Source organism: Eleutherodactylus coqui, chromosome 2 (genome assembly GCF_035609145.1).
Source record: "Eleutherodactylus coqui strain aEleCoq1 chromosome 2, aEleCoq1.hap1, whole genome shotgun sequence".
NCBI classification, from domain to species: Eukaryota; Metazoa; Chordata; class Amphibia; order Anura; family Eleutherodactylidae; genus Eleutherodactylus; species Eleutherodactylus coqui.
In genome coordinates, this window is record NC_089838.1 from 298,216,259 (window position 1) to 298,244,173 (window position 27,915).

At 42.7% G+C, this 27,915-nt stretch overlaps 1 protein-coding gene across 1 annotated transcript in view; it reads left to right on the forward strand.

Annotated features, from left to right (window-relative positions):
• Positions 1–506: 506 nt before the first annotated feature.
• Positions 507–27,915, forward strand: part of PLAT (plasminogen activator, tissue type) — a 38,063-nt gene continuing 10,654 nt past the window's right edge. The window contains exons 1-8 of the mRNA XM_066593408.1: positions 507–617; positions 14,494–14,570; positions 20,191–20,289; positions 20,752–20,794; positions 21,125–21,256; positions 22,708–22,818; positions 23,827–24,001; positions 26,150–26,241. Of these exons, the coding sequence (XP_066449505.1) occupies positions 14,562–14,570; positions 20,191–20,289; positions 20,752–20,794; positions 21,125–21,256; positions 22,708–22,818; positions 23,827–24,001; positions 26,150–26,241 (661 nt within the window). The 5' untranslated portion in view covers positions 507–617; positions 14,494–14,561. The remainder of the gene's footprint in view (positions 618–14,493; positions 14,571–20,190; positions 20,290–20,751; positions 20,795–21,124; positions 21,257–22,707; positions 22,819–23,826; positions 24,002–26,149; positions 26,242–27,915) is intronic.

A 27,915-nucleotide genomic window follows, 5' to 3' on the forward strand; every position in this document is an offset into this window, starting at 1 on the left:
CCATCCAGGTCAGCCTATTTAAGCCCCAATGTTGATCCAAAAGAAGGCAATAAAAACTCCAATGAGGAAAAAAGCCAATTTGCCCCATGACTTCTTTTGATGGACCCTATCATTCTATTTGCCTTGGCAGCAGCTGCCTGACACTAGTTGCTCCAGTTAAGCTTACAGTTAACTAAAATCCCCAAGTCCTTTTCCATGTCATTTAGTGTGTAATGGTGACATGTTAGTCCTCTGCCCATGTGCAGAACCGCACATTTATCAGTGTTAAATCTCATTTACCACTTTTACTGACCAGAATCCTGCAGTGTTATGCTGTCTTACAGAAGAGCGCAGCTAGCTGCCAACCGTATTGTCTTATCTTCTTCCTTAGGGTAGCACCAGGTTTCCGGTTATTCAGCAAAAAATGAAAAGCAACCAGCAGGGGGAATTGTAATAATATTCTTATTAAAATATGTCAGAGTCCTGATCCTGTGAGGTCACGCTGAGCTGAGGGTGGAGATTAGTGATGTCAGCACACGTTCCCCCACGACAGGGAACTCTCCAGCCCGGCGATCAGCCTTATAAAGAATGAAGAGGCATCAAATTCTTCACATTTCTGAAGCAGACGAGGAGCGGAGGTGAGTGCTAGCTCACTAGTCACAGCGACTACCGTAACTACTAGGGGGCGCTGAACCTACCGCAGCTATCCAACTGCCAGGCTGCAAGTATATCAGGGATGATTACTGGAAACCATCCAATGAGGATGAGAAATATATATATATGCAAATGTTCTGTATATCAGTGTATAAGATGTAGTCTCCTGTATGTGTATATATATAATAGGATGGCTCTCCGCTCTATATATCAGTGTATAGGATGTAGTCTCCGGGGTATATATATATATATATATATATATATATATAATAGGACTGTTCTCCGCTTTGTATATTAATCCCTGGTGTGTGTGTGTGTGTATATATATATATATATATATATATAATAGGACCGTTCTCAGCTCTGTATATCAGTGTATAGGATGTAGTCTCCGGGGTGTATATATATATATATATATATATATATATAATAGGACTGTTCTCCGCTTTGTATATTAATCCCTGGTGTGTGTGTGTGTATATATATATATATATATATATATATATAATAGGACTGTTCTCAGCTCTGTATATCAGTGTATAGGATGTAGTCTCCGGCATTTATATATAAAAGGACTGATCTCCGCTCTGTATATCAGTGTTTAGGATGTAGTCTCTGGTGTGTGTGTATGTATATATATATATATATAAAACTAGCTGATATACCCGGCTTCGCCCGAGTTAATTTGGTGCTAGCATTTATCTGGTGATAAATCATATGAAGTCGTGGTTACTTTAGAGATACCGAGGAAAAAAATATGTTCACCATTTTGCATGGTTCTTGCGTTACCCAGGAAACACCACGTGGAGGTAACCATGCCACGTTTCCCTTATATAAAATGACATCGGGAAGTGAGAGAATTAGATTACATACGTAAAATTTGGACGCTAATTCTTTTGCGCTTAAAATTGAATAATCTAGTTGGGACCCATTAGCTTTTCCTATTTATGACATAATCAATGCTCGTGCCAAATTTCAAGTTTCTATGCCAGCGGGAAGTAAGAGAATTAGATTCCGTAGGTAAAAGTTGGACGCTAATTCTTTTGGGCTAGAATTGAATAATCGATTTGGGACCCATTAGCTTTTCCTATTCATGACATAATCAATGCTCGTGCCAAATTTCAAGTTTCTATGCCACCGGGAAGTAAGAGAATTAGATTCCGTATGTAAAATTTGGACGCTAATTCTTTTGCACTAGAATTGAATAATCTGTTTACTTTTCCTATTTTGGACATAATCTATTCTTGTGCCATATTTCCTGTTTCTACGACATCAGGAAGTTGGAGAATTAGTGGTGAGTCAGTCAGTGAGTCAGTGAGGGCTTTCGTCTTTATATATATAGATAGGACTGTTCTCTGCTCTGTATATCAGTGTGTAGGATGTAGTCTCCGATGTATGTATACATAATAGGACTGTTTTCCGCTCTGTATATTTCCTGAATCTACCTCACTTCTATGTGTATATTCTGTGGGGGAAAGCAGAAGGGAAAGGGACTTGTCATTTGTGTAGCGCCAACTTATTCTGCATCGCTTTCAGGTAATTTATTTATTACCCCCCACCAAGCTCAGTCCTAATTTTAATGAACTCGGAAGGATAGAACGCTGAGTCAACCTTGGGCCGCCTACCTGAACCATGCGGGATTAAAGTTGAAACCTTCAGATCGTGAGCGAGAGCTTAGGTCTGCATGCCTTAACACTCTGCACTACACTAGGCACATCTACCTGACCTCTATGTGTATATATTTGAAGAATTTACCTCACTTCTATGTGTATATACTGAGGAGAATCTACATCACCTCTATGTGTATATACTGAGGAGAATCTACATCACCTCTATGTGTATATACTGAGGAGAATCTACCTCACCATTATGTGTATATACTGAGCAGAAGCTACCTCACCTCTATGTGTATATGCTGAGGAGAATCTATTTCACCTCTATGTGTATATGCTGAGGAGAATCTACTTCACCTCTATGTGTATATACTGAGGAGAATCTACATCACCTCTATGTGTATATACTGAGGAGAATCTACATCACCTCTATGTGTATATACTGAGGAGAATCTACCTCACCTCTATGTGTATATACTGAGGAGAATCTACATCACCTCTATGTGTATATACTGAGGGGAATCTACTTCCCCTCTATGTGTATATACTGAGGAGAATCTACCTCACCTTTATGTGTATATAGTGAGGAGAATCTACTTAACCTCTATGTGTATATACTGAAGAGAATCTATTTCACCTCTATGTGTATTGTGAGGGATTAGCGTTTAGGATCGGTAGCAACCTGGGCATAAGCAGTCAGAGACAGTGACACATAGGATTAAGTCTTTAGTCCAGGCTTTGCCTGGGTTTATTTCCAAGCAAACAAAAGCAAAATACAGGCCTTAACATCAGGCAAACATAACATAAATCCTGCTCGTCTGAGCACTTACTATACATGTAGCGTCCCTGTCTACACACTGGTAACAAATAGCTCCTGCACACAGCCAGCCAGGACTCTCAGACCTGCAAAGGTCTCAGCTCTCCCTCTGGCCCTGTAGGCCCAGGCTTTATATGGCCTGGTACCAGCCCCACCTGGTACGTGGGAGTGACCATCCCACCCTTCACTTTGGTCACTCCAGGAAAAGCCGGCCCGGATTATGTGGCTTGGAGCAACTTACATACTACAACGTGTTAGTGGCTTAATGCCACTAACACTAAACTGCCGGCTTCCTCCACCGAGCCCAGGCTGCTCGGTGGCACGCATCTGCCCAAGCGCTCCCCAAGGCAGCATAGGAGAGCATCCTAGGCGGGATATACCTTCCCTCCAGCACCTTGCCGGTCACTGTCTCACAGTATATAGTGAGGAGAATCTACCTCACCTCTATGTGTATATACTGAGGGGAATCTACCTCCCCTCTATGTGTATATGCTGAGGAGAATCTACATCACCTCTATGTGTATATAGTGAGGAGATCTACTTCACCTCTATGTGTATATAGTGAGGAGAATCTACCTCACCTCTATGGATATATACTGAGGAGAATCTACCTCACCTCTATGTGTATATACTGAGGAGAATCTACCTCACCTCTATGTGTATGTAGTGAGGAGAATCTACATCACCTCTATGTGTATATAGTGAGGAGTATCTACTTCACCTCTATGTGTATATAGTGAGGAGAATCTACCTCACCTCTATGGATATATACTGAGGAGAATCTACCTCACCTCTATGTGTATATACTGAGGAGAATCTACCTCACCTCTATGTGTATGTAGTGAGTAGAATCTACCTCACCTCTATGTGTATATACTGAGGAGAATCTACATCACCTCTATGTGTATATACTGAGGAGAATCTACATCACCTCTATGTGTATATACTGAGGAGAATCTACCTCACCATTATGTGTATATACTGAGCAGAAGCTACCTCACCTCTATGTGTATATGCTGAGGAGAATCTATTTCACCTCTATGTGTATATGCAGAGGAGAATCTACTTCACCTCTATGTGTATATACTGAGTAGAATCAACCTCACCTTTATGTGTATATGCTGAGGAGAATCTACTTCACCTCTGTGTGTATATACTGAAGATAATCTATTTCACCTCTATGTGTATATAGTGAGGAGAATCTACCTCACCTCTATGTGTATATACTGAAGGGGAATCTACCTCCCCTCTATGTCTATATAGTGAGGAGAATCTACCTCACCTCTATGTGTATATAGTGAGGAGAATCTACCTCACCTCTATGTGTATATACTGAGTAGAATCTACCTCACCTCTATGTGTATATACTGAGGAGAATCTACATCACCTCTATGTGTATATACTAAGGAGAATCTACCTCCCCTCTATGTGTATATACTGAGGAGAATCTACCTCACCTCTATGTGTATATACTGAGAAGAATCTACCTCACCTCTATGTGAATATACTGAGGGGAATCTACCTCCCCTCTATGTGTATATAGTGAGGAGAATCTACCTCACCTCTACGTGTATACACTGAGTAGAATCTACCTCACCTCTATGTGTATATACTGAGGAGAATCTACATCACCTCTATGTGTATATACTGAGGAGAATCTACATAACCTCTATGTGTATATACTGAGGAGAATCTACCTCACCTCTATGTGTATATACTGAGGAGAATCTACATCACCTCTATGTGTATATACTGAGGAGAATCTACTTCCCCTCTATGTGTATATACTGAGGAGAATCTACCTCACCTTTATGTGTATATAGTGAGGAGAATCTACTTTACCTCTATGTGTATATACTGAAGAGAATCTATTTCACCTCTATGTGTATATAGTGAGGAGAATCTACCTCACCTCTATGTGTATATACTGAGGGGAATCTACCTCCCCTCTATGTGTATATGCTGAGGAGAATCTACATCACCTCTATGTGTATATACTGAGGAGAATCTACTTCACCTCTATGTGTATATAGTGAGGAGAATCTACCTCACCTTTATGTGTATATAGTGAGGAGAATCTACTTCACCTCTATGTGTATATACTGAGGGGAATCTACCTCCCCTCTATGTGTATATAGTGAGGAGAATCTACCTCAACTCTATGTGTAAATACTGAGGGGAATCTACCTCCCCTCTATGTGTATATACTGAGGAGAATCTACATCACCTCTATGTGTATATACTGAAGAGAATCTATTTCACCTCTATGTGTATATAGTGAGGAGAATCTACCTCACCTCTATGTGTATATACTGAGGGGAACCTACCTCCCCTCTATGTGTATATAGTGAGGAGAATCTACCTCACCTCTATGTGTATATACTGAAGAGAATCTATTTCACCTCTATGTGTATATAGTGAGGAGAATCTACCCTACCTCTATCTTTATATACTGAGGGGAATCTACCTCCCCTCTATGTGTATATAGTGAGGAGAATCTACCTCACCTCTATGTGTATATACTGAGGGGAATCTACCTCACCTCTATGTGTATATAGTGAGGAGAATCTACCTCACCTCTATGTGTATATACTGAGGGGAATCTACCTCACCTCTATGTGTATATACTGAGGGGAATCTACCTAACCTCTATGTGTATTTAGTGAGTAGAATCTACCTCACCTCTATGTGTATATACTGAGGAGAATCTACCTCACGTCTCTGTGTATATATTGAGGAGTCTCTACCTCACCCCTGTGTGTATATACTGAGGAGAATCTACCTCACCTTTATGTGTTTATATTGAGGAGATTCTACATCACCCCTCTGTTTATATACTGAAGAGAATCTACCTCACCTCTATGTGTATATACTGAGGAGAATCTACCTCACCTTTATGTGTATATACCAAGGAGAATCTATCTCACCTCTATGTGTATATACCGAGGAGAATCTACCTCACCTCTCTGTGTATATACTGAGTATCTACCTCACCTCTCTGTGTATACACTGAGGAGAATCTACCTCACCTCTATGTGTATATACTGAGGGGAATCTACCTCCCCTCTATGTGTATATAGTGAGGAGAATCTACCTCACCTCTATGTGTATATACTGAAGAGAATCTATTTCACCTCCATGTGTATATAGTGAGGAGAATCTACCTGACCTCTATGTGTATATACTGAGGGGAATCTACCTCCCCTCTATGTGTATATAGTGAGGAGAATCTACCTTACCTCTATGTGTATATACTGAGGGGAATCTACCTCACCTCTATGTGTATATACTGAGGGGAATCTACCTCACCTTTATGTGTATATACCGAGGAGAATCTATCTCACCTCTATGTGTATATACCGAGGAGAATCTACCTCACCTCTCTGTGTATATACTGAGTATCTACCTCACCTCTCTGTGTATACACTGAGGAGAATATACCTCACCTCTGTGTGTATATACTGAGGAGAATCTACCTCACCTTTATGTGTATATACCGAGGAGAATCTATCTCACCTCTATGTGTATATACTGAAGAGAATCTATTTCACCTCTATGTGTATATAGTGAGGAGAATCTACCTCACCTCTATGTGTATATACTGAGGGGAATCTACTTCCCCTCTATGTGTATATGCTGAGGAGAATCTACATCACCTCTATGTGTATATACTGAGGAGAATCTACTTCACCTCTATGTGTATATAGTGAGGAGAATCTACCTCACCTTTATGTGTATATAGTGAGGAGAATCTACTTCACCTCTATGTGTATATACTGAGGGGAATCTACCTCCCCTCTATGTGTATATAGTGAGGAGAATCTACATCACCTCTATGTGTATATACTGAGGAGAATCTATTTCACCTCTATGTGTATATAGTGAGGAGAATCTACCTCACCTCTATGTGTATATACTGAGGGGAATCTACCTCCCCTCTATGTGTATATAGTGAGGAGAATCTACCTCACCTCTATGTGTATATACTGAAGAGAATCTATTTCACCTCTATGTGTATATAGTGAGGAGAATCTACCTGACCTCTATGTGTATATACTGAGAGGAATCTACCTCCCCTCTATGTGTATATAGTGAGGAGAATCTACCCTACCTCTATCTTTATATACTGAGGGGAATCTACCTCCCCTCTATGTGTATATAGTGAGGAGAATCTACCTCACCTCTATGTGTATATACTGAGGGGAATCTACCTCACCTCTATGTGTATATAGTGAGGAGAATCTACCTCACCTCTATGTGTATATACTGAGGGGAATCTACCTAACCTCTATGTGTATATACCGAGGAGAATCTATCTCACCTCTATGTGTATATACCGAGGAGAAGCTACCTCACCTCTCTGTGTATATACTGAGTATCTACCTCACCTCTCTGTGTATACACTGAGGGGAATCTACCTCCCCTCTATGTGCATATAGTGAGGAGAATCTACCTCACCTCTATGTGTATATACTGAAGAGAATCTATTTCACCTCCATGTGTATATAGTGAGGAGAATCTACCTGACCTCTCTGTGTATATACTGAGAATCTACCTCCCCTCTATGTGTATATAGTGAGGAGAATCTACCTTACCTCTATGTGTATATACTGAGGGGAATCTACCTCACCTCTATGTGTATATACTGAGGGGAATCTACCTCACCTTTATGTGTATATACTGAGGAGAATCTACCTCACCTCTCTGTGTATATACTGAGTATCTACCTCACCTCTCTGTGTATACACTGAGGAGAATATACCTCACCTCTGTGTGTATATACTGAGTATCTACCTCACCTCTCTGTGTATACACTGAGGAGAATATACCTCACTTCTATGTGTATATACTGAGGAGAATCTACCTCACCTTTATGTGTTTATATTGAGGATAATCTACATCACCTCTCTGTTTATATACTGAGGAGAATCTACCCCACCTCTATGTGTATATACTGAGGAGATTCTACCTCACCTCTATGTGTATATACTGAAGGGAATCTACCCAACCTCTATGTGTATATAGTGAGTAGAGTCTACCTCACCTCTATGTGTATATACTCAGGAGAATCTACCTGACCTCTGTGTGTATATACTGAGGGGAATCTACCTCACCTCTATGTGTATATAGTGAGTAGAGTCTACCTCACCTCTATGTGTATATACTGAGGAGAATCCACCTCACCTCTGTGTGTATATACTGAGGAGAATCTACCTGACCTCTATGTGTATATACTGAGGAGAATCTACCTCACCTCTATGTGTATATAGTGAGGAGAATCTACATATATATATATATTAGGACTGTTCCCCGCTCTGTTTATTTGTGTGTAGGACGTAGTCTCCGGTGTGTACATATACATAATAGGACTGTTCTCAGCTCTGTATATCAGTGAATAGAACACAGTTGATAAAGCAGGAAATGTATAGTAAATATATCATCTTCCAGTAGACACGCAGCCCCCCATAATACAATATACTGCAGTACATATTATTGCATTCTACGACTTCTTGATATCAGTCTGGTGCGGCTGGTGTATGTGCGGGATACTGGCTGGTGTATGTGCGAGATACTGGATGTGATCAGTGTGGGAGTCAGATAACCCTTATCAGCGGTGGGAGGTCATCACGCTGTAAACAAACTGATTCAACCCTGGGAGTCAGTATGGTAACACACAGATCCTCCATCACTGGGAAGAAGTACGGACAAAGTTTGAAGGAGCCATGCGGCCTCCCCCACGGTGCGGAATGCCAGGGGGATGCAATGATGCCACTTTGCTCTGGGCAGAATATTTAAATACAGGGCAGCAAACAACCTTTTCCAGCCAGGGGTCCTGCTACTAGTTACCCGCACACGGTATACAGGAAAGGGTAAATAAATCAGACAATATCACTGTATAGGCGAGTAAACCCCAAGGACCACGTGGATCCCTCAGCGTTTCCTCCTGTCATTTGCAGGTTGCCTGTAACGACCGGCACCCGTATGACTGATGTCCTGATCCTCAGAAGGAAGGAAATTGTTACTCATGATCCTATTTTGGACGTTTCACTTCCACGTTGCAACTCATTTTTTTTCGTCTATGTGTAAGAATTCGCGTCTGGCGCAGAATTAATGGCCGTTCACAGCAGATGATGTATCAGTCCGTCAGCGGTAATGTGAGACAGGTTCCTTGTATGAGTTGGATCTTTGTATCCAGGTATCGTTTACCATCACAGACAATTACACCTTTTTGGAAACACTTTCACTGTGAGTCACACGATGATATCGCCAACCACAAGATGCTGATGATGGCGCCTGTAGCGGAGACAAGCGGGCATTGTATTCTGTTAGGACACTTATCTCTGGCCCTGTTGTTTCGTGTGTCCTAGGATCCGTGAATACGGTGCGTCTCGCAGCACAGACGGTCAGGCAAGGCTTAGTAGTGATGATGTAGTCAAGACAGGCAGGTAACAGGCTGATGAAGCAGAGCCGGGCAGATCACTGGACTGAGTAGCAGAGCTGTGCGGGTCATTGGGCAGACTAGGTAAAAGAAGGTGACCTGGTTTAGCAGTTATTGGGAACAGACCAAGGATCAACTGCATAGATACTCAGACAAGGCCTGACTCAAGTCCTAAGACCACAGCCGGGCTCACACAAGTGTATCTCGCTGCGTGCCACTCCCACGAAAGACATACGCACGTCATGCAGCAAGTATGCAATCACCATGTACTATCTTGACGTGTATGCACGCGAAATACTGGATAGAACATGCTTCAATTTCTTCTCATGCACTTTGCGCAATTCGTGTGAGCGTCAACACCTATGGGGGTTGTTACAGCGTATTACGTGCAAAACCCACGCGCGAATAGGCTGCGACAATACATTCGTGTGACTTAATTTAAGGCTGTCTAATTTACTGCATGCCGCCCGCATATCATAGTCTCGCAGCACACAGCAAGAACCCAATGACATTGCATATTTGCTGCAGGCCACTGATTTCCATGCACTATCTTGGCGTGTACGCGTGCCAAGATAGAACACGATGCAGTCTGTATTACATACATGTTTTGCGCAATACGTGTAATCGGGAGCATGGAAGGCTATGGCAGGTTGGTACGTGCACAAAACTGCACCCGGGCAGAATAGGATGTACCGACACAGTCATGTCAAGAAGAACAAAGTAGTTAATGAGTTCATTAGAAACAACTTTGGCAACCCAGAGCGAGGAGAGTTAACCCCTGGATGGCCACGGTGGACCCAACTGTCAAAAGATTCTGGTCCTTGCCAATAACTTAGCGCCATGCTCAGAAGGCTTAGCGATATGGTAAAAGCTCTGCAGTAGAGATGAGCGAACCTACTCGCCCATGCCCCTTTTTCGCCCGAGCACCGCGATTTTCGAGTACTTCTGTACTCGGGCGAAAAGATTCGGGGGGCGCCGTGGGTGAGTGGGGGGGGGGGGGGGGGGAGAGGGAGAGAGATTGATTTCAATTAGATTGATTTCAATTAGAAATGTGAAATGCTTCATTTCCCCTGTGGGGGTGCTGTAGGGAAACTGAACACTACACATTCAGACACTCTATGATCATATTACTTTTGCAAAAAGAGATTGCCTGCACTGGACAACGCTTTACTATTTGTTGTTCAGCCATTGTCCTGAACTCTTTAATCCCAGCAGGGAGGATGAGAAGTTTTTTGTAACTGCTGAAACCTTCTTTGAAAACAAATGTTAGCAGATGTTGCATAATTTTTCGTTTGCATGAAAAGTACCAAAAACCCACAGAGCGGAGTGACCTATATATGATTTTTATATCCAGATCTTGAAATAGTCAACTTGACTTTACTAGGATGACTGTGTAATGATTCATAGTAACCAGACTACTTAATTATCCTGCCTTGAACAATCATCCCTTCCATCTGACAAGCAGCCCCAGCGCTGAAGAAACTACACAGAGTCTATCATGCTAAGAAGTAGTGGAGTGGAGACAAATGGCATTGATCTATTGGTAGTTTATAGTTTTTCTTGGAAGTTACGGACACTATAAAGCCTGTCACAAGTAACAGACTTCGCAAAAATGTTGCTCCATATATATCTGCGGTGGCTTGTTTCTGATGTAGTAGACCGATTCTCCTCCAGGGTTGTAGGTAGTGGCGTGACGCAGTTTCGGGGTGGCCCAGTAGCTAACAGACGGAGATGAAGGATAGATTTTTTTTTCATAGAAGTAAGCTTTTTCTGAACTGAAACTGGCATATAATTTTTGCTCCAAAGGAGATTTCGGCACTTGAGCGTTGCACAATAACTTGAACCAGAGGTCTCACAACGTTAGCTTTTTTGGAAAGGCAAAGTACTCGAACCCCAACTGAATCACTACATCTCCATCAACATAGTAAATACCAAACTTTTCCACGTTTGTGGCATCTCGCGGCCTTACACACTGTGTATGGCTAATTCTTGTATTCTGTGACCCCTCGGTCATCTTGGATTCTACAAAATTGCACCATCTGGCATTTGTACCATGCGGCTGTTGGCAACGAACTCTGAGTGGCAGAGCTGCTCGCATTGTAAGGGCTGGTGTGGGGCACCCCCTTACACCAACATCAGACACTAAATGAGGTTACCATGTAAAGTACATATACAGTAGGTCAGTCCACAACACACTCACTTTTATTATGTACCTTTCAAGGATTAAACACAGATATGACTCTGCAAAGTCCAGGAGGCCATCATGGACACTTAATTACCAGAATATACAGAAAGACACAATATCCAACCAAGTTATCAAATGGTCTTTATCCAATATGAGAACGACAGGCAGCATATGCAAACCACCTGATTGAAACGTCCTGTATCATTTTTATGTTGGATAAGTAATAACTTTTCTCCTTGATGAATACTAACACATTCTATATATACTAGATGAGGAGTCCTCCAAACCCACGAGGGTAGGCAAAGCAGTCAACATATCGAACAATATACTATACAATTTTTTTACCCAACCTTATACCAAGTTAGGAGTAGGGGTAAGGACGTGTTGGATTTTAATGGTCTCCAATGAAGAATTTTATCTACTGATCAATGAGCTGGATAATCCTTTATCATATCTACTATTCCCTGACTACGCAGGATCCACGCTCCGGACTATGTGGATATGAGCCTGGGTGGTTGCTATCCAGCACCATATCTTCCTACTGGTGTCCTATAGTGAAATAACAACAGTGTACTTGAATTGGAAGACATACATGCGCTACACGATAGTATGGGATATGAGCTCCTGGGGGCCCCGGGACATGGATATCAATTTTGTATTATGGACCCTGTAAGAGACAGAGAGTAGAACCCAATTCGAAAGTTGAAGAGTAGCGTGTGAGAAGGAGAAATCCACTTTTTGTGTCTCTCTAAGTCCTGTGGGACCTCTGCTATGACTGATGTAAGGTAAGCATACTGGAAGTGGCCTCCTTCTGCTACGATGCATGCATAGAGCCGTTGTTGGACCCCTGTCCATTTCAGGGACTCTCAATGTTTATCTGTACCTGAATCTCCTGCAGATGACAGTGGATGACATGCTGGATGATCTGCCGCTATTGTAGGAGAAGGAGGCCACTTCCAGTACTCTCAGAGGTCTCCTGGGATTTAGAGAGACGCGGAAATTGGATTTCTGCTTCTCACGTGCTACTCTTCAACTTTGCAATTGGGTTTTACTCTCTCTCTTACAGGAGCCATGGCCCAAAATTGAAATCCATGCTCCGCAGCCCATGCGCCACGCCATCATGTATCTCATCCATGCCAAGTACGCTATTGTTAGTTCAACATAGAAGGCAATTTCTCATCCATCTGAAGTAGTCAGCATGAGTAAATACGTGGTCAGCGATGAAAAAGTTGATGGACAAACACTTATAGTAAAAGCCATAAACATATCTGAGAGTAGAGTCCACTCACTCTGTGCTCATGTAAACTACTTGACATTCCACTTCTTACCCAGTTAACCCCTAGAATTCCCACAAATCCTGCAGTGCATAAAACCATTCACACATCTATGTATACTGCCTATATGCTGCATTATTAAGGATCAAGCACAGTAATTATGCAGCGCTTGGTCCTGGGCTTTAATCTCGGTGATAGTAAAAATATTGCGTGGGATTATGTAGCACCAGAGAAGAAAGCAGAAGCGTTTTTTAACCACTTCTGCTTTCTCTCTTGCAGGGTACATTGTGCTCAATGAGTGCTATGTAGTGAAGAGAGAAAGCGGAAGTATTATCCCCCCTATTCGACACGCTGATCACGGGACCAACAACAGCTGCCCTCTGCCACAGCAGTGCTGCAGGGTCCTAGCAGACCCAGATCAGCTATGTTAGTGACTACTGTCCCTACAGGGGGGATGTTTTCCCCTGTAACTGGGGCTCCTATGGATGCTGCTCCTATGAATGCCCCAGCTACAGTGGGAAGGTGTCAAATCATTAAAAAAAGACAATGTGAATGACCCCCAGAGGTCTTATATGATGCCATGGGGGTCACAGATGTGAAAAGAAATAGTTACAAAAATAAGTTTAAAAAAAATTACAAAACAAAATTAAAAAAATAAATAAATATATTCATATATATGAAAACAACCCATGGGCAACGCCAAATCTTTTGCCATATTCAGCCTGTAATCAGAGACTATACAAATGATATATCAAGATTAGAGATGAGCGAACCTACTTGGCCACGCCCCTTTTTCACCCGAGCGCCGCGATTTTCGAGTACTTCCGTACTTGGGTGAAAAGATTTGGGGGGGGCGCCGGGGGTGAGTGGGGGGTTGCAGCGGGGAGTGGGGGGGAGAGGGAGAGGGCTCCCCCCTGTTCCCCGCTGCTACCCCCCGCTCCGCCACGCCTCCCCCACCCCCCCGGCACCCCCAGAATCTTTTCACCCGAGTACGGAAGTACTCGAAAATCGCGGTGCTCGGTCGAGTAATTACTCGAAACGAGTAGGTTCGCTCATCTCTAATCAAGATGCCTGAAACAAAATGAGGAACCCATTCCCATACTTAATTTTAGCGTAAATATACTAATTTTAAAAATAAACTATAATTTCTATTTAAATAGGGTTGTTTTTTTTAGCTTTTTACCCCTAATAAAAATAAAGGAAAAAAGTTAGTGAAAAAGGATATAAAAAAATAGCTCTATATCTTACGGAAACAAATGCAGCAAAAATTATTTTGGTAGTTGAAGGAAAAACAACAGAGCAGTAAAACCAGCACATGGGTAGAATCCCTAAAAAGTATCGGGTCCCTCTGGAGCAGAACGCCCTGGTCCTTAAGGGGTTAATGTTGTCCCCTATAACTTCCTCTATATGAACCTTGTTGTGGTCCTCTCCAGCAGGACTCTCCTCCTCCTCCTCCGTCCCCCGCCTGCCGATCTGCTGGCTTTCTGCTGACTAACTCTTCAGTAATGTTGTCCTCTCTCTGTTCTCTGCAGCTGCTTGCAGTCGTTGGGGAGAACACAAGGCTGCGGACTGCAGAAGATCTAGCAAGGGATCTCCAAGGATGCAGAAGGTAAGTGAAGGCGGGAGGGTCACAATGCGATACTTCTACGAGTTACAGATTGTCCAAGCAGAATGATACATTTGCGGATGACATATATAAGAGGTTTTTGAACCCACCAATAAAAAAAATGTATGGAAGTGAGGGGCGGCAGAAAAAGTTCTCTACGATGTAAAACTATCTAAAAAAATCTGGTATACCAAATTGAGTTGAATGGTTGACTGGTTGAGCCCTCGTCGCTCCATATGTGCTAATAGTAGAGATATCGTTTGAAGCTGCCAGACCCCATCATTTATAATGCTTGATATGTGGCAAAGGGGTCTTTGAGTCACATTAGGTCCCACCGTACCAGGACCATGTGTAACGTCTACCACGCAGCCCCTATAACTACCCCTATGTGTAATAAGAAAGATAGCTTGCATCCCCCCTCCAGCAAAGGACACCAAATCTGCAATGTGCATTATGTCCCACTTCAACTACAACTTAGGGCTCATTCGCACAGGAGTATTTACGTTCCGTATCACGTATGTATTTTTTATGAGTGTAAGAGGTCTCTCACACAAGCGTGTATCTCGCGCACAGGAGCACGCAGCAAGTATGCCATGAAGTGTGTACTCGCCATGTGCCGACAATCCCCATACACTATCTTGGCGTATATGCGTGCGTAATACGCGCCAAGATAGTGCATGCTGCGATCTTTTTTTGTGCACGCCTATTGCACGCTGTTTGCAAGAGGCACAATTGAAAGCCAAAGTCAAGATTGGTGCTGCGTATTACCCGTGTAAAACCCACGCACAGAATACACGGCAGCATACGCCCGTATCAGAGAGCCCTAACATGGACAGAATAAGCCCCCTTGCTTTGTACTGATGTATTTAGATGAGCGTACGTTTCACTTGACTTTCAGTCCTACGAAAAAATTGCAGCACATCCTATTTTTGTCTGTAATCACGGACCAAAACTGCCTATTAATGTCTATTAGATCATGTAAAAACGCAGCAAATACAGAGTTGTTTGACTATTTACTGCACTTTTATGCAAGTTGGCTCACAATTTTCACGCCTGCAAAATTTTCTGAAAACGCGGTCATCAGCCCTAAAATAAATGCCATTTCTGGATCACTTGCTGCTCAGGTTTATCATTTGTCTGGGTTAAATCACATATAAACATTTTGTCGGGAGTCTACTATTGTCAGAAACTGACTCAGTCCTGAAATGTTGCAGTTTTGTCATGGGCACTGAGCCTTCCTATTATGATATAGCTTGTGTTGTGTACATCGGAATATTCAGCGGTAATCTCATGATAACCACATAAAAACACCTCAATTATAAAGGTGAAGGCAGATTGCACAAGGTCACAGTACTGAGAATAAGAGATGGATACAGTTCGGCTGCTCCTCCCTCCCCTCTCGCAGCACAGTGATTTCTGCAGGTTACGGAGCATGCCCACAACAGTGTCCCATAGAAGTCAACAACTTGTTTTTAGCTCTGTTTGTATGCCTGTTGTAATACAACTCTGTGGCAAGATGGTTCTTCCTATAATCATAATAAAAAAAAGTTACAAACAGCATATAAAAAACTAAAACAATAAAGGGATTGGTTTCTGTATAGGTTTTTAATAAGTGACAAAATATATATTCCCGTTCTGCATCCATTCACTTTATTGGATTACTGATCATGGGGATTTTGTGGGGTAGCTCACCACGGGTCACACATTGATGACCTAAAGCAGTGTTCCCCAACTCCAGTCCTCAGGGACCCCAACAGGTCATGTTTTCAGGATTTCCTCAGTGTTGTACAGGTGATGTCATTATTGTCAGTGCCTCAGACATTGCCACAGGTGTTCTTACTATAGGAGATCCTGAAAACATGACCTGTTCAACACTCATTGCTCAGCTGATCCATCTCTTGTGCAACCGAATAAATCATCGTTGTGGCTGCACATCTCCCGTCCACATGGAAATGGGAATACGGTGCCAACAGTGATGATTCTCCATGCAGGATGAACCAGCTTTCATCCTGCATAGTCTTTGAATCGGCCCGTGTAACATTAGGGTAGACGAGCACCAATCTTGTTGATCGGCACTAGTCTACTGGAGCAAATTGCTCCATGGAAAAGAGCCCTAAGCATAGGCCATCAATGATATATCCAGAAACTCCTGAAAGGGGTTTACCAGAATTTCAAGTTATTCCATATTTACAGGATAGGGGATAACTTGCTGATGGATGGGGGTCTCAGGGCTGAGACCCCCACCGATCTCAAAAGCAGGACTCCTGTATCTCGCTCTCTTGTCACTGCCAGGGTGGCTTCTCACCCTGTAGTGACATTACTCTGAATTGAGCACTGGTTACACATGTGTGGTCAACGCTCCATGTATTTCAATGGGACTGATGGAAATACTTGAGCGGGTGCTGCTCAGGCATCTCAGCTGTCCAGTTGCTCGACCAGCACTTCATTCAGTCTCCTGCTCACTGTGGGGGCTGCAGTTATTAAATTGCAAGCAAAGCCCAGAGAGTCGGTCGCCAGTAGCCCCCTGATGCAGAAATTCTTCAACTAGCTTGGGTATAGCAATGTTTAGCGCATCCTCAATAAAGAACCCGTTAGTAGACTCAGTCAGAAAGCAATGAGACTCGAGTTCATTGGAGAGGACAGGATAGGCCTGTAGCTCAGTCTAACTGGAGTGCACCGTAAGAGAAGAACCTGCAGCTCACACATGAAATATGAGGAAGACCACATCTCTGTTTTGCTATAAACTTTACTTTTTAACTGAAAAACAGCGGTATAGCAAACAGAGCAGTTCATTACTTTTGTGGGAAGACAACATGGAAGACGCGTATTATGCCCACGGTACCGGTATGGCGTGACCGAGAATATTCTACTTAGAAGAGAATCCGCAATGATCTGGCTCTCCAAGGGCCTTCTACTTCAGCACAAAATTCAATATCCTGTAGGGAAACTAAGCCAAGGACCTTGTAGCATTGTACTATCCCAAAGTCTCGTCGCATGCGTCCTGCTATCTTCCAGTACTGCTCTACTCTGCTCTTCCTGGAATCTTAGGCCCTACCTATGCATCAGGTGGAACAAGGGGTAAGAGCACATGCAACCAAGGCTGCCTCCCTTAAAGGCACAGAATGTTACAAGTAAATAACAGCATCCCACAATTACAGCACAAATACAGGGCATCTCACGCTCATACACAGTAATCCCACAGGGAGGTGTGGGACCCCTGTTCCTGAAAATGCCTATTGTGGATAGCAGATTCTGGTACGACCCCCTTTAAGTCATGATAAGAACTCATGATGCAACTGACTTATGGGGCATCACATCACCTTTGGCCCTTCAAAGATGAAGAACACCAACCCCCCCCCACCACACACACACACACAAAATTATTCCCGGAGCAACCAAAATGTGTCTGGTCATTGAGAATTACGATAAGTACCTCAAACATAATTTTACGATTCATCAGACTTGTTCCAGTAAGTACATCTGGATATGTTCCATCAAGCAGACATCAATTGTACAAAGTATAAATATTGGATAGTAGGAGTGTGAGGTATACTTGGCCAAACAGAGAAAAAGTTGAGACACAAAGCAGAAAATACACAACACTTCATTACATTCCAAGTAGTTGAGGCTCTGAGCCAACTATGAGATGCTCTAGTAACTCGAAGGGTCAGACAAGGCCCAGAGGGATGTTTTTCTTGACTTTATAGCATAAGCTCATGAGTCATTGGATGACCCATAAAGATTCACGGTTTCAGACATAGTTATAATTGGATCCAGCCCAACTTCACTTAAGTGTACTTTAGAAGAGTTTCGTGTGAGAGGTACGCAGACTTGTAGCTTTGTTATATAGTACAATTGCTGCAAAATGTTAATTGGGGTATGTCATTTGATATAATCACAGCCATATTTTTACTGTTTTAATTAAAAAGCATTTCCATTAAAAAGCAAAAAGAACACAAGTTAATATAAACCCACAAGTTTTCCACTCCTGGGCTCTTGAGTTATTAGTATGAATAACACCCAGGGGCTGTAAGGGTATTTAGGTTTGAATTAGATCTATAGTCTGCTAATGGGATTTGTATAAGCATTATTAGTAATAGTATCATTATTATAACAGTTTATATACCAAAAGGTCAGAACATACATTTTAGGAGGTGGTGTGCACTATAACTATGTATTTTATAGCACTGTTTTCTCTCCTGCCGACATAGCTTTTCATTTATTGGAAATTACAATGAATTTCCAGCCATTTTATTAGAAACACACATCTAGTATTGCGTTGGCCCCTATTGGACCTTCAGCCCTGCAGCAATTCATTGTGGTGTCCATCCACAAGTATTAGAGGACCCATGGTGTGCAAAGGAAACTATTCCTACACTATTACTCCACCTCCTCCAGCTTAAGTTGTTGACATCTGACAGAAAGGGGTCATCACTTCATGCTGCTTGTGCCAAATTTTGACTGTTCTATCAAGATGGTGCAACTAAAATCTAGATTGATCAGACCAGGAGATGCTTTCCACTGCTTAGTGATCCAATTTTTTTGCTCTTTTGCGGACTGGAATCTTGCCTTTCTTAGATAGCCATGGCATTGGAGCTGTTCCTCTGCTATTATGCATATTCTCTTAAGGAATGATGAGTTATACGTTCAGACACATTAGAGCAGCAGTTTTTTTTACTGTGCATCCTCAGCTGACCCCTTTCGTTAAGAAGATGTTTACGTCAACAGGATCCCCCTTTGCTGGATGTTTTTCCTGGACCATACCATTCTTAGTAAACTTGCCACACCAATACCTGAGAAAATTCCACAAGGTTGGCAGTGACATCCCGGCCCCGGCTAGTCTAGCACCAATGACTGGGCCTTGGTGGAAGTTGCTCAGATCGCTGGATTTTCCCATCTAATGTGGATTCAAACTGAAACTGATCCACGGAAAGTTGTCCCGTGATTTTATGCCACACTGGTCTAATTTCCATACATGGAAGCTCCAATTGTAAAAGGGCCGGGGCTCTAATAAAGTGGTCATTCAGCATAGTTCTAGTCTAATCAGTCTGCTTAGACCCTTCAGCTTTGAACTCATAACTGATCTCCAGTAATCGTATGATCAATCATGTAATCATAGGACATTAACAGGATGCGGTTGCGGTCAAGACTGTTTCATTTTTCTCATTTTTGGCCTTTAAACCAAATCCTACTATAAATCCCAGCACTCATTGTCACATACAGTAATGTACAGCTCAATGTAAAACTATGTGATAAGCAGACAGAAGGTCTTTGTTATGTAGGATGCCTGGAAAATTCTGCTTTATTGCATCTGTTCATTTGAACAATGGTTATTTCCAGACCCCACAAAGATAAGATTATATATTATGATGACTCTTCGAGAAGAATGTTGCTGTCATTACAGGCCTGAGTTTAATGGATGAGATTGGAGTGATAGAGTAGATGCTGGATGTTGGATGCAAGTTATGGAGTCTTGATGTCCGTAAAGAGAAGAATGTGAAGCTCCTGCTTCCAAATACAAGCCTGACTCCTCAGCTATATATATACTGTATTGTCTAGCTGTCTTATGGGTTAGTTTTCTTCCAGCCTTTCTTTACCTTGCTTGTGTGTGTTCCCCTTACAGATTAAAAGCCTTCTTCTTGGCCACCGAGCGATGACAATCTTATTGATCTTACTCCTTGGCGAGGTCGTATCATCTATTAAAGTATCACCCATTAAAGAGGTAAGAAGATTGATTAAAGGATGTTACAGTACATTGTAGGCCAGAAGGTATTAGATATAGGCCTTAACCTAAATGACTACCCACTGTATGGTCATTTGATTGAATGGCCCCTGTATGATACTACTGGTTTGGCTGGTTGAGGCTGTCTCCAGCTATTACCTGAGGGTTGTGGGACCTGTGACCCCAAACTGAATGGAGTTATCTGCAGTAACAACCTTAATGCTTATTTAAAGTTTTATATAAAGTGACTTAACTTTTTCTTGGGCACGTCTTCAAACAAAGGCTGGACAGATATATGGGATGATTTAGTGATCCTGCAATGAGCAGGGGGTTGGACCAGATGACCCTGGGGGTCCTTCCAACTCTACCAGTCTAAGATTTGATGCCTGAATATTTTTTGCATCTTTGTAGAAAAAGTAATTATCAGCATGCCTATTAACACCTCTATCATTTCTCTCCCAGGTTCTTCATCATCGAGAGACGAGAGGAACAAGGACAAATAAATGTGAATATGAATATTTACTATTTTTTAATCTTGGTTGGAGAATTAGTGGTGAAGAATGAGATAATAGGAAGGATGCAGTTGGGTGTCACAGATGAAAAAGGATAGTATAACTGTCTGGTTAGTGTAGTGGACCTCATGAGAACCAGAACCAGTAAGCCCAGTTCAAAACAATTTAGCAAAATGTGATCTCGTTTGGGTGGTGATCCTATCACTGACACATAAAAATACACAACTACTATCAGAATGGCTTCCTTTATGAGCAGGGGTGATCTGATAATGGAAGAAGGCAATAGCAGATAACAGTCATTGCGTTAATTCTCTGTTCTACAGCTCAGTGCACCGAAAGACCTTCGGGAAGAATCTACACCGCTGGAGACACTTGGCTGCGTCCTGCAGGACGGAGGGTGGAGTTCTGCCGCTGTAACGATGGTCGGATTAGGTGTCACAGTGTGCCGGTCATGGGTAAGTTAATTCCAACCGAGAAGTTGTCCAAAGTACTTGGTTCAGATCTGACCTTTGCAACATCTAAGATATTAACATAGCATGTTAGGCTGAAAACAGACAAATGTCCATCCAGTTCAGCCGGTTTCCACCGCCCAGAGGAAGGCAAAAAAGCCCCAATGAGGCAGAAGCCAATTCACCCCTTATTTTTTAGGGAAAAAAAATTCCTTCTCGACTCCATAATGGCAGTGAGAATAATCCCTGGATCAATATTTAAAAAGTTCCTACCGGACTCCAAGAGTGGCAGTTGGGAGATCCCCAGATCAAAAATCCTTCTGACTAGTTAATGTCCATAACCTGTAATGTCCTAGTGCTCTAAAAAGGCATCTAGTCCCCTCTTAAACTCCTCAATTGATTTCACCATCACCATGTCCTCAGGCAGAGAGTTCCACAGTCTCACTGCTCTTACAGTAAAGAACCCCCTTCGGTGTTGGTGGTGAAACCTTCTTTCCTCTAGATGTAGAGGATGCCCTCTTGTTACCGTCACAGTCTTGGATATAAATAGATAATCTGCATGGTGTTTCTATGTTGGACAATAACCTTAAAACGAGCCTCTGATTTGAAGACAATTTTCTCTTTTGGGACTGGAGGGAGTGTATATTACCTTCTGATGCTCTTTTCTGCCATCCCTCCGATCCATCGGTTCTGAGTCCTGTTTTTAACCATTCAAGATGGCTGATGCTGTCTTCATTACCTTTAGTTGTTCTTCTCTGCTGCCCCTCCAATTCGCTGGTTCTGGACCCCATTTTTGGCCATCCAAGATGGCTGCAAAGAACTTTCTAACTGATTGCCCTCTGATCACATAAGCATTTCTGGCCAATCAAAGAGCATGTGTAATGCAATGGTAGTCTAACACTAGTGGCGATTAGGTAGTCTGTAGATTGTATCATCTCAGATGGCTGAAAACAGGACTCAGAAGCGGTGGATCAGAGGGACAGCAAAGATACCATCCTTCCCCTTTGGTATTTTGTTCCCAAACCAGAAAATTGTTTTAAGTAGTTGCTGTGCTCACTTACCTTCTGAGTTCTAAGCTTAAAGTATATTTTCTCCTAATTGTATCGGACTACAGCTGAGATAGGGCCTTGTGTGTTATGGCAGCAGTATGCAGTCCTAATCTCTCACTCACGACCTCAAGGTTGCGAGTTCAATCCCCGCTTGGTTCAGGTAGCTGGCTCACGGTTGACTCAGCCTTCCATCCTTCCGAAGTCGGTAAAATGAGTACCCAGCTTGCTGGGAGGTAAAGATGACAAACCATCCCGCAAAAACAGTCTGCCAAGAAAATGTCACGATGTGACGTCACCCTAGGAGTCGGTCACGAATCGGTGCTTGCACCAGGGGACTTTACCTTTTACAACTGAGATGGGCTAAGGGAGGACAACAAAATTAATTAACTTTCATGTTGTTTTCTACAGATTGCAATGAGATTAAGTGTTACAATGGAGGACGTTGTGTCAAGGCTCTCTACTCCCCGAATTACTTGTGTAAATGTCTCAGCGGATTCACTGGAGAGCACTGTGAAACAGGTATGAAGAGCGGGCGCTGTATAGTACCACTATGTCCATACACTGGTAATGAATTGGTACATTGATGGTGAGCAGAGGTGTACAAACCCTAGGACAGGGGAGTCAAACTCATTATCACCGAGGGCCACATCAGCCTTATTATAATCGTAATTGTATAATAAGTGCTCAATCACAGGAGTGTATTTGCGAGGTGTATTACGCATGCAGTCATTAGAACCTGTTGATTTCAATGGGTTTCTTCAAAAACATACTTCTTGTGCGATAGCTTGAAAAAATATGCATGACCTACTTTGGTGTGTATTACACACCACAATAGGCAATCGAATGAGTGGGAGCAAATATGCAGTGAGTACACAGGAAACTTGCGTATGCACTGCATACCTGCGCGCCATTTCAATAAGTCTGTCTGCATCCTTTTTTGCGTGCGCACTTATGCCCGTGTGAACGAGTCCTAATAGGGACCAACACAGTGGCCATCATAGTAACAATGACCCCCATAGTGGTTCCAGTAGTAATAGTGATCCCCAGTATTAATAGCAACCCCCCTATTGGCCTGTGGCCGGGCAGCATCCCTACATGTTTCCACTCCGGTCTGGCAATGGCTGCTACTGCTGAGTCTATGACCATTGACCTCACACCATGGTGTCTGCGTACAGGGCGGTGCATGCAGACGACAGCAAGGGGAGAGGTCAGTGGTCACAGACTGTACTGCCGCTGCCGGACCGGAGCTGCAGACGGGGTGAGTAGAATTCCCGTTAAGTTTGATGTTAGGCAATTGCTGCCAGATCTTTGGGGAGCAAACGGGTGGGGAATCACCCCAAAAGTCTTAAAAATGGCGCAGAGAACGGAATAACAAATCCTTCTGTTTAAGAGGACAGATCACCACAATAAGGGACTCAGTTTGATTTCTGCTCTGGAGCGCTCTCGCTTCTATATACCGCTGATGCTGAGTACTGCCTTATACTGATTATATCCAGTGATATTTGGGATCTCGTTGACATTTTGCAGACACTTTGGCTTCCTGTTATGAGGGCTCTGGACAGTTCTACCGCGGAAACTACAGCCGGACAAACAGCGGACTGGTTTGTTTGAACTGGAACTCCCTGGAACTTAATGAGAAGATATACAAAGCTCAGCACAAAGACGCAGAGCAACTTGGGCTGGGGAACCACAACTACTGCAGGTACCCGGCGAACTGAATGAGTTATGTGTCTACTGCCCCCTACTGATGTGAGCATATCAGTACAGATGATGTAGTGTGTGATACAGTATACAACCTCTTGCTGGCACCTTGTTGTTGGTTAACCCCTTCACGATGCGGCACTTTTTCTGTTTTACATTTTTGATTTTTTTTTTCCTCCCCACTTTCAAAAAATCATAACTCATTTATTTTTCAATTCGCTTAGCTGTATGAGGGCTTTTTTTGGGGGGGAGGACGAGTTGTATTTTTCAATGTTACTATTTAATGTAACATAAAATGCACTGAAAAACTTTTTAAAAATTCTAAATGCAGTGAAATGGATAAAAAACGCAATTTTACCCATATTTGGGAGGTCTCATTTTTAGGGCGTACACACTGTGGCAAAAATAACCAAATTTACAGTTATTGGTCCTGGGCTTTAATTCTGGATGATAGCAAAAATGCAGCACAGGATTAAAGCCTCTGCTCCTACAATTAAGCAGCTGTCAGACACAGCAGAGGACCGAGAGGGGAGGGGAAAAGTGTTTTTTAACTGCTTCTGCCTTTCCAGGTTACATAGTCCTCAATGAGCACTATGTACTAAAGAGTGGAAGTAGAAGTGTCACTTCCGCTATTGAACTCAGGGATCAAGTGACCGCTAGGTGCCCCCTGTTACAGAAGAGCTGCAGGGTCCTGCCAGATCCTAATCAGCTCTTTTAGTGACTGATGTCACTGCATGGGATGTTTTCCTCTGTAACTGGGGCTCCTATGGATTCCTCAGCTACAGTGGGAAAGTGTGAAATTTAAAAAAAGACTATGTGAATGACCCCCTTCTAGAGCTCTTATATGACGTCATGGGGGACATGGATAAATTAAAAAAAATAATAATTACAAAAATAAGTTTAAAAAAATGCAGAATAAAATGAAAAAAAAAAAAAAATATATATATATATATATATATCAAAGAAAATTACCTACCACCTACGGAAACCAAAATTGCCGCCATACAAACCCTGTAACCCAAAACTATACAAATTTTATATCAAAACGTCTGAAATAAAATGAGGAACCCGTTCCCATATTTTATTTTAGCATAACTATACTGATTTTAAAAAATAAACAACTATAAATTTCAAAAAATCTTTATTTTTTAACTTTTTACCTCTTATAAAACAAAAAAACTGAAAACAAAAATCAGTGAAAAAAAAGACAGCCCTATATGTCACTGGAAAAAATGCAGCAAAAATAATTTTGGTAGCTGAAGAAAAAGAAAAGGCAGTAAATCTACCAGATGAGTAAAATCGTTAAAAAGTGCCTGGTCCTTAAGGGCTTAATAGGTCAGACTTTTATGAATGCAGTGGTACCTGTTTTTTTTGTCTTCAAATGGGGGTTAACTTTTAATATCCTTTCTTTTTACAATAATGAAAAAAACTTTTTTTTACTTATTTATACTCCCTATAGGGGACTTGAACTTGCGAAAATTTGATTGCTTATACCATATACTGCAATACTTTAGTATATTTCTGTAGGCATTCCATTAAAACAGGTCCTAGGCAAAAATACATGGCTGCCATGACATAAGGGTGGCACCCAGAGATCTCATCGCGGGAAAGCCATTTGGGATCTATCGATCCATCAAAAGATTCGGGTGCTGGCGGGGGTGAGCGGTGAGTTGCGGGAGTGAGCAGGGGGGAACGGGGGGGGGGGGGTTAACAGTGTTAACAGCCGAGATCATCGCGAATGCTGTCAAAGCTTGCCAACACCTGACGTCTATGTAGTGAGCCCTGGTCCCGAGCCCACTTCATATACAAGATACCCGAAAGTGTGCCGTACATGTATGGCGCACATTGGGAAGGGGTTAATTGTAATACAAAAGCATAATTGTCTACCTGGAAGAATGAAGGCAAAGACCAACACTACTGATATAAATCAGAGAAGTGCTAATTCTTGGGCTCTTTGGATGCCTCTGCGGTACAAGTTAGACCCCTCACACAGTAGGCCTAGTGGAAGGAGACGGTTCTGCTCTGAAGCAGGAAGTCACTTTGGTGCCGGTCCAGCAATCAGATATTTACATAGCCATAAAATTCTCTGACCTCCTGAAGGGGGACTGTCTGCGGCACCCAGATTAACGTCATTTACATTATTTTACAGGAATCCGGATGGCGATAAAAAACCCTGGTGTTATATATTTAAGAATGGGAAGTACATCTGGGATTATTGCAGTGTGCCGACCTGCAAAGCAAGTGAGTGCCAGCACAGCCTGGAGAACATCCATTGTCGTGCCGCAGGAGGGGCTGCCAGGAAGCCGCTTCTAGGACTACAATGGAATTTCCAGCAATTATGGATATAAATTATTTGCAGAGGTTGAATTATTACTGGCATCTAGTGATTGCCGCATGCACCTTTATTATCAATCTGCCAGGTCATACGAGGATACAGAAGCGTAACACTCAATGGAAAATCTATAACCAGATGCGCCATTTATAATGCAAGGGGAATTCAAAAAGAACCGTGCAGAAGTAAAGCAGTTTAATATGTAAAGTGACCCAGTACAGCCAGAATGACACGAAAAGATAGGAGAACTCTACAAGTTTGTATTGCACCTTACAGAAGTTTGATGGGGGGCGCTGCAGTGGAATCGAGAACAGAGGATATATCAGGACGTGTCTAGGCAGAATTGGGCTACTGACTTGACATCTAGCATGTCACCAGTGGTGACCACAGTAAAGTTATCACGGGTTGCCAGCCCTGCTGGATAAAGACTGGGGTGACAGCATGACATGATCCGCTCACCAGTACCCTGTTAGATAAAGACTGGGGTGACAGCATGGCATGATCCACTCACCAGTGCCCCGTTGGATAAAGACTGGGGTGACAGCATGGCATGATCCACTCACCAGTGCCCCGTTGGATAAAGACTGGGGTGACAGCATGGCATGATCCGCTCACCAGTGCATGGTCCGTTTCATTCCGGTGTTGACCACCAATATAAGCACTAGTGTGTGGATGAATTGACAGCTGGGACCGATCAGCTGTACATATTTTTATTTATTGTAGCAAATATTAGCCCTGTTTTCCGGTCAGGGTCGCCTGTGGGGTTGCCCTTATCAGGGCGAGTGCCCTGCTTTTTAGGAAGGGTCTCATTGCATTAATAGATTAGGGTCAGATTTCCTGTTCCTCCACTTTTTGGTTTAGTTATAAATACTGTCTGTTCTCCATGTTAGTATATTGTGTTTATATTCGTCCTTTTAGGACAGCAAATTACGTCTGATCCGGATTAGGGTTTTTTTGCATTCAGCTTTGATGTAACAAAGGTACATTAAAAGCTTGAAGAGTTCTTCTATCTTTTCATGTCATTGTGGCTGCTGTATGTCAACTTATTAGAGATGAGCGAGTATACTCACTAAGGCAAATTACTCGAGCGAGTAGTGCCTTAGCCGAGTATCTCCCCGCTCGTCTCCAAAGATTCGGGTGCTGGCGGCAGGTGGGGAGCGGGGAGGATATCTCTCTCCCTCTCTCCCCCCGCAACTCACCTGTCACCCGCGTCGGCCCCCGAATCTTTAGAGACGAGCGGGGAGATACTCGGCTAAGGCACTACTCGCTCGAGTAATGTGCCTTAGCGAGTATACTCGCTCATCTCTACAACTTATGTATGTAGAAATCAGCTTCACCTTAGCACCATTCTTTTTGATTCTCCCTGCACTTTTTTCTCTTATATAGTACTAGAGCAATTGCTACCTCTGCACCCCCTCTAGCTACATCTTTGAAGATACATCCCCCATTCCTGTTATTGATGTGTAACTAGGCAAATGTGCTTATCAGGACTCAGGAAAGCTGGGTATCACTAAGAAATAATTGGACAGTTCGCATTGAAATCAATGAGTCATTGGTGTAATGCACGGATATGCCTGGTTCTT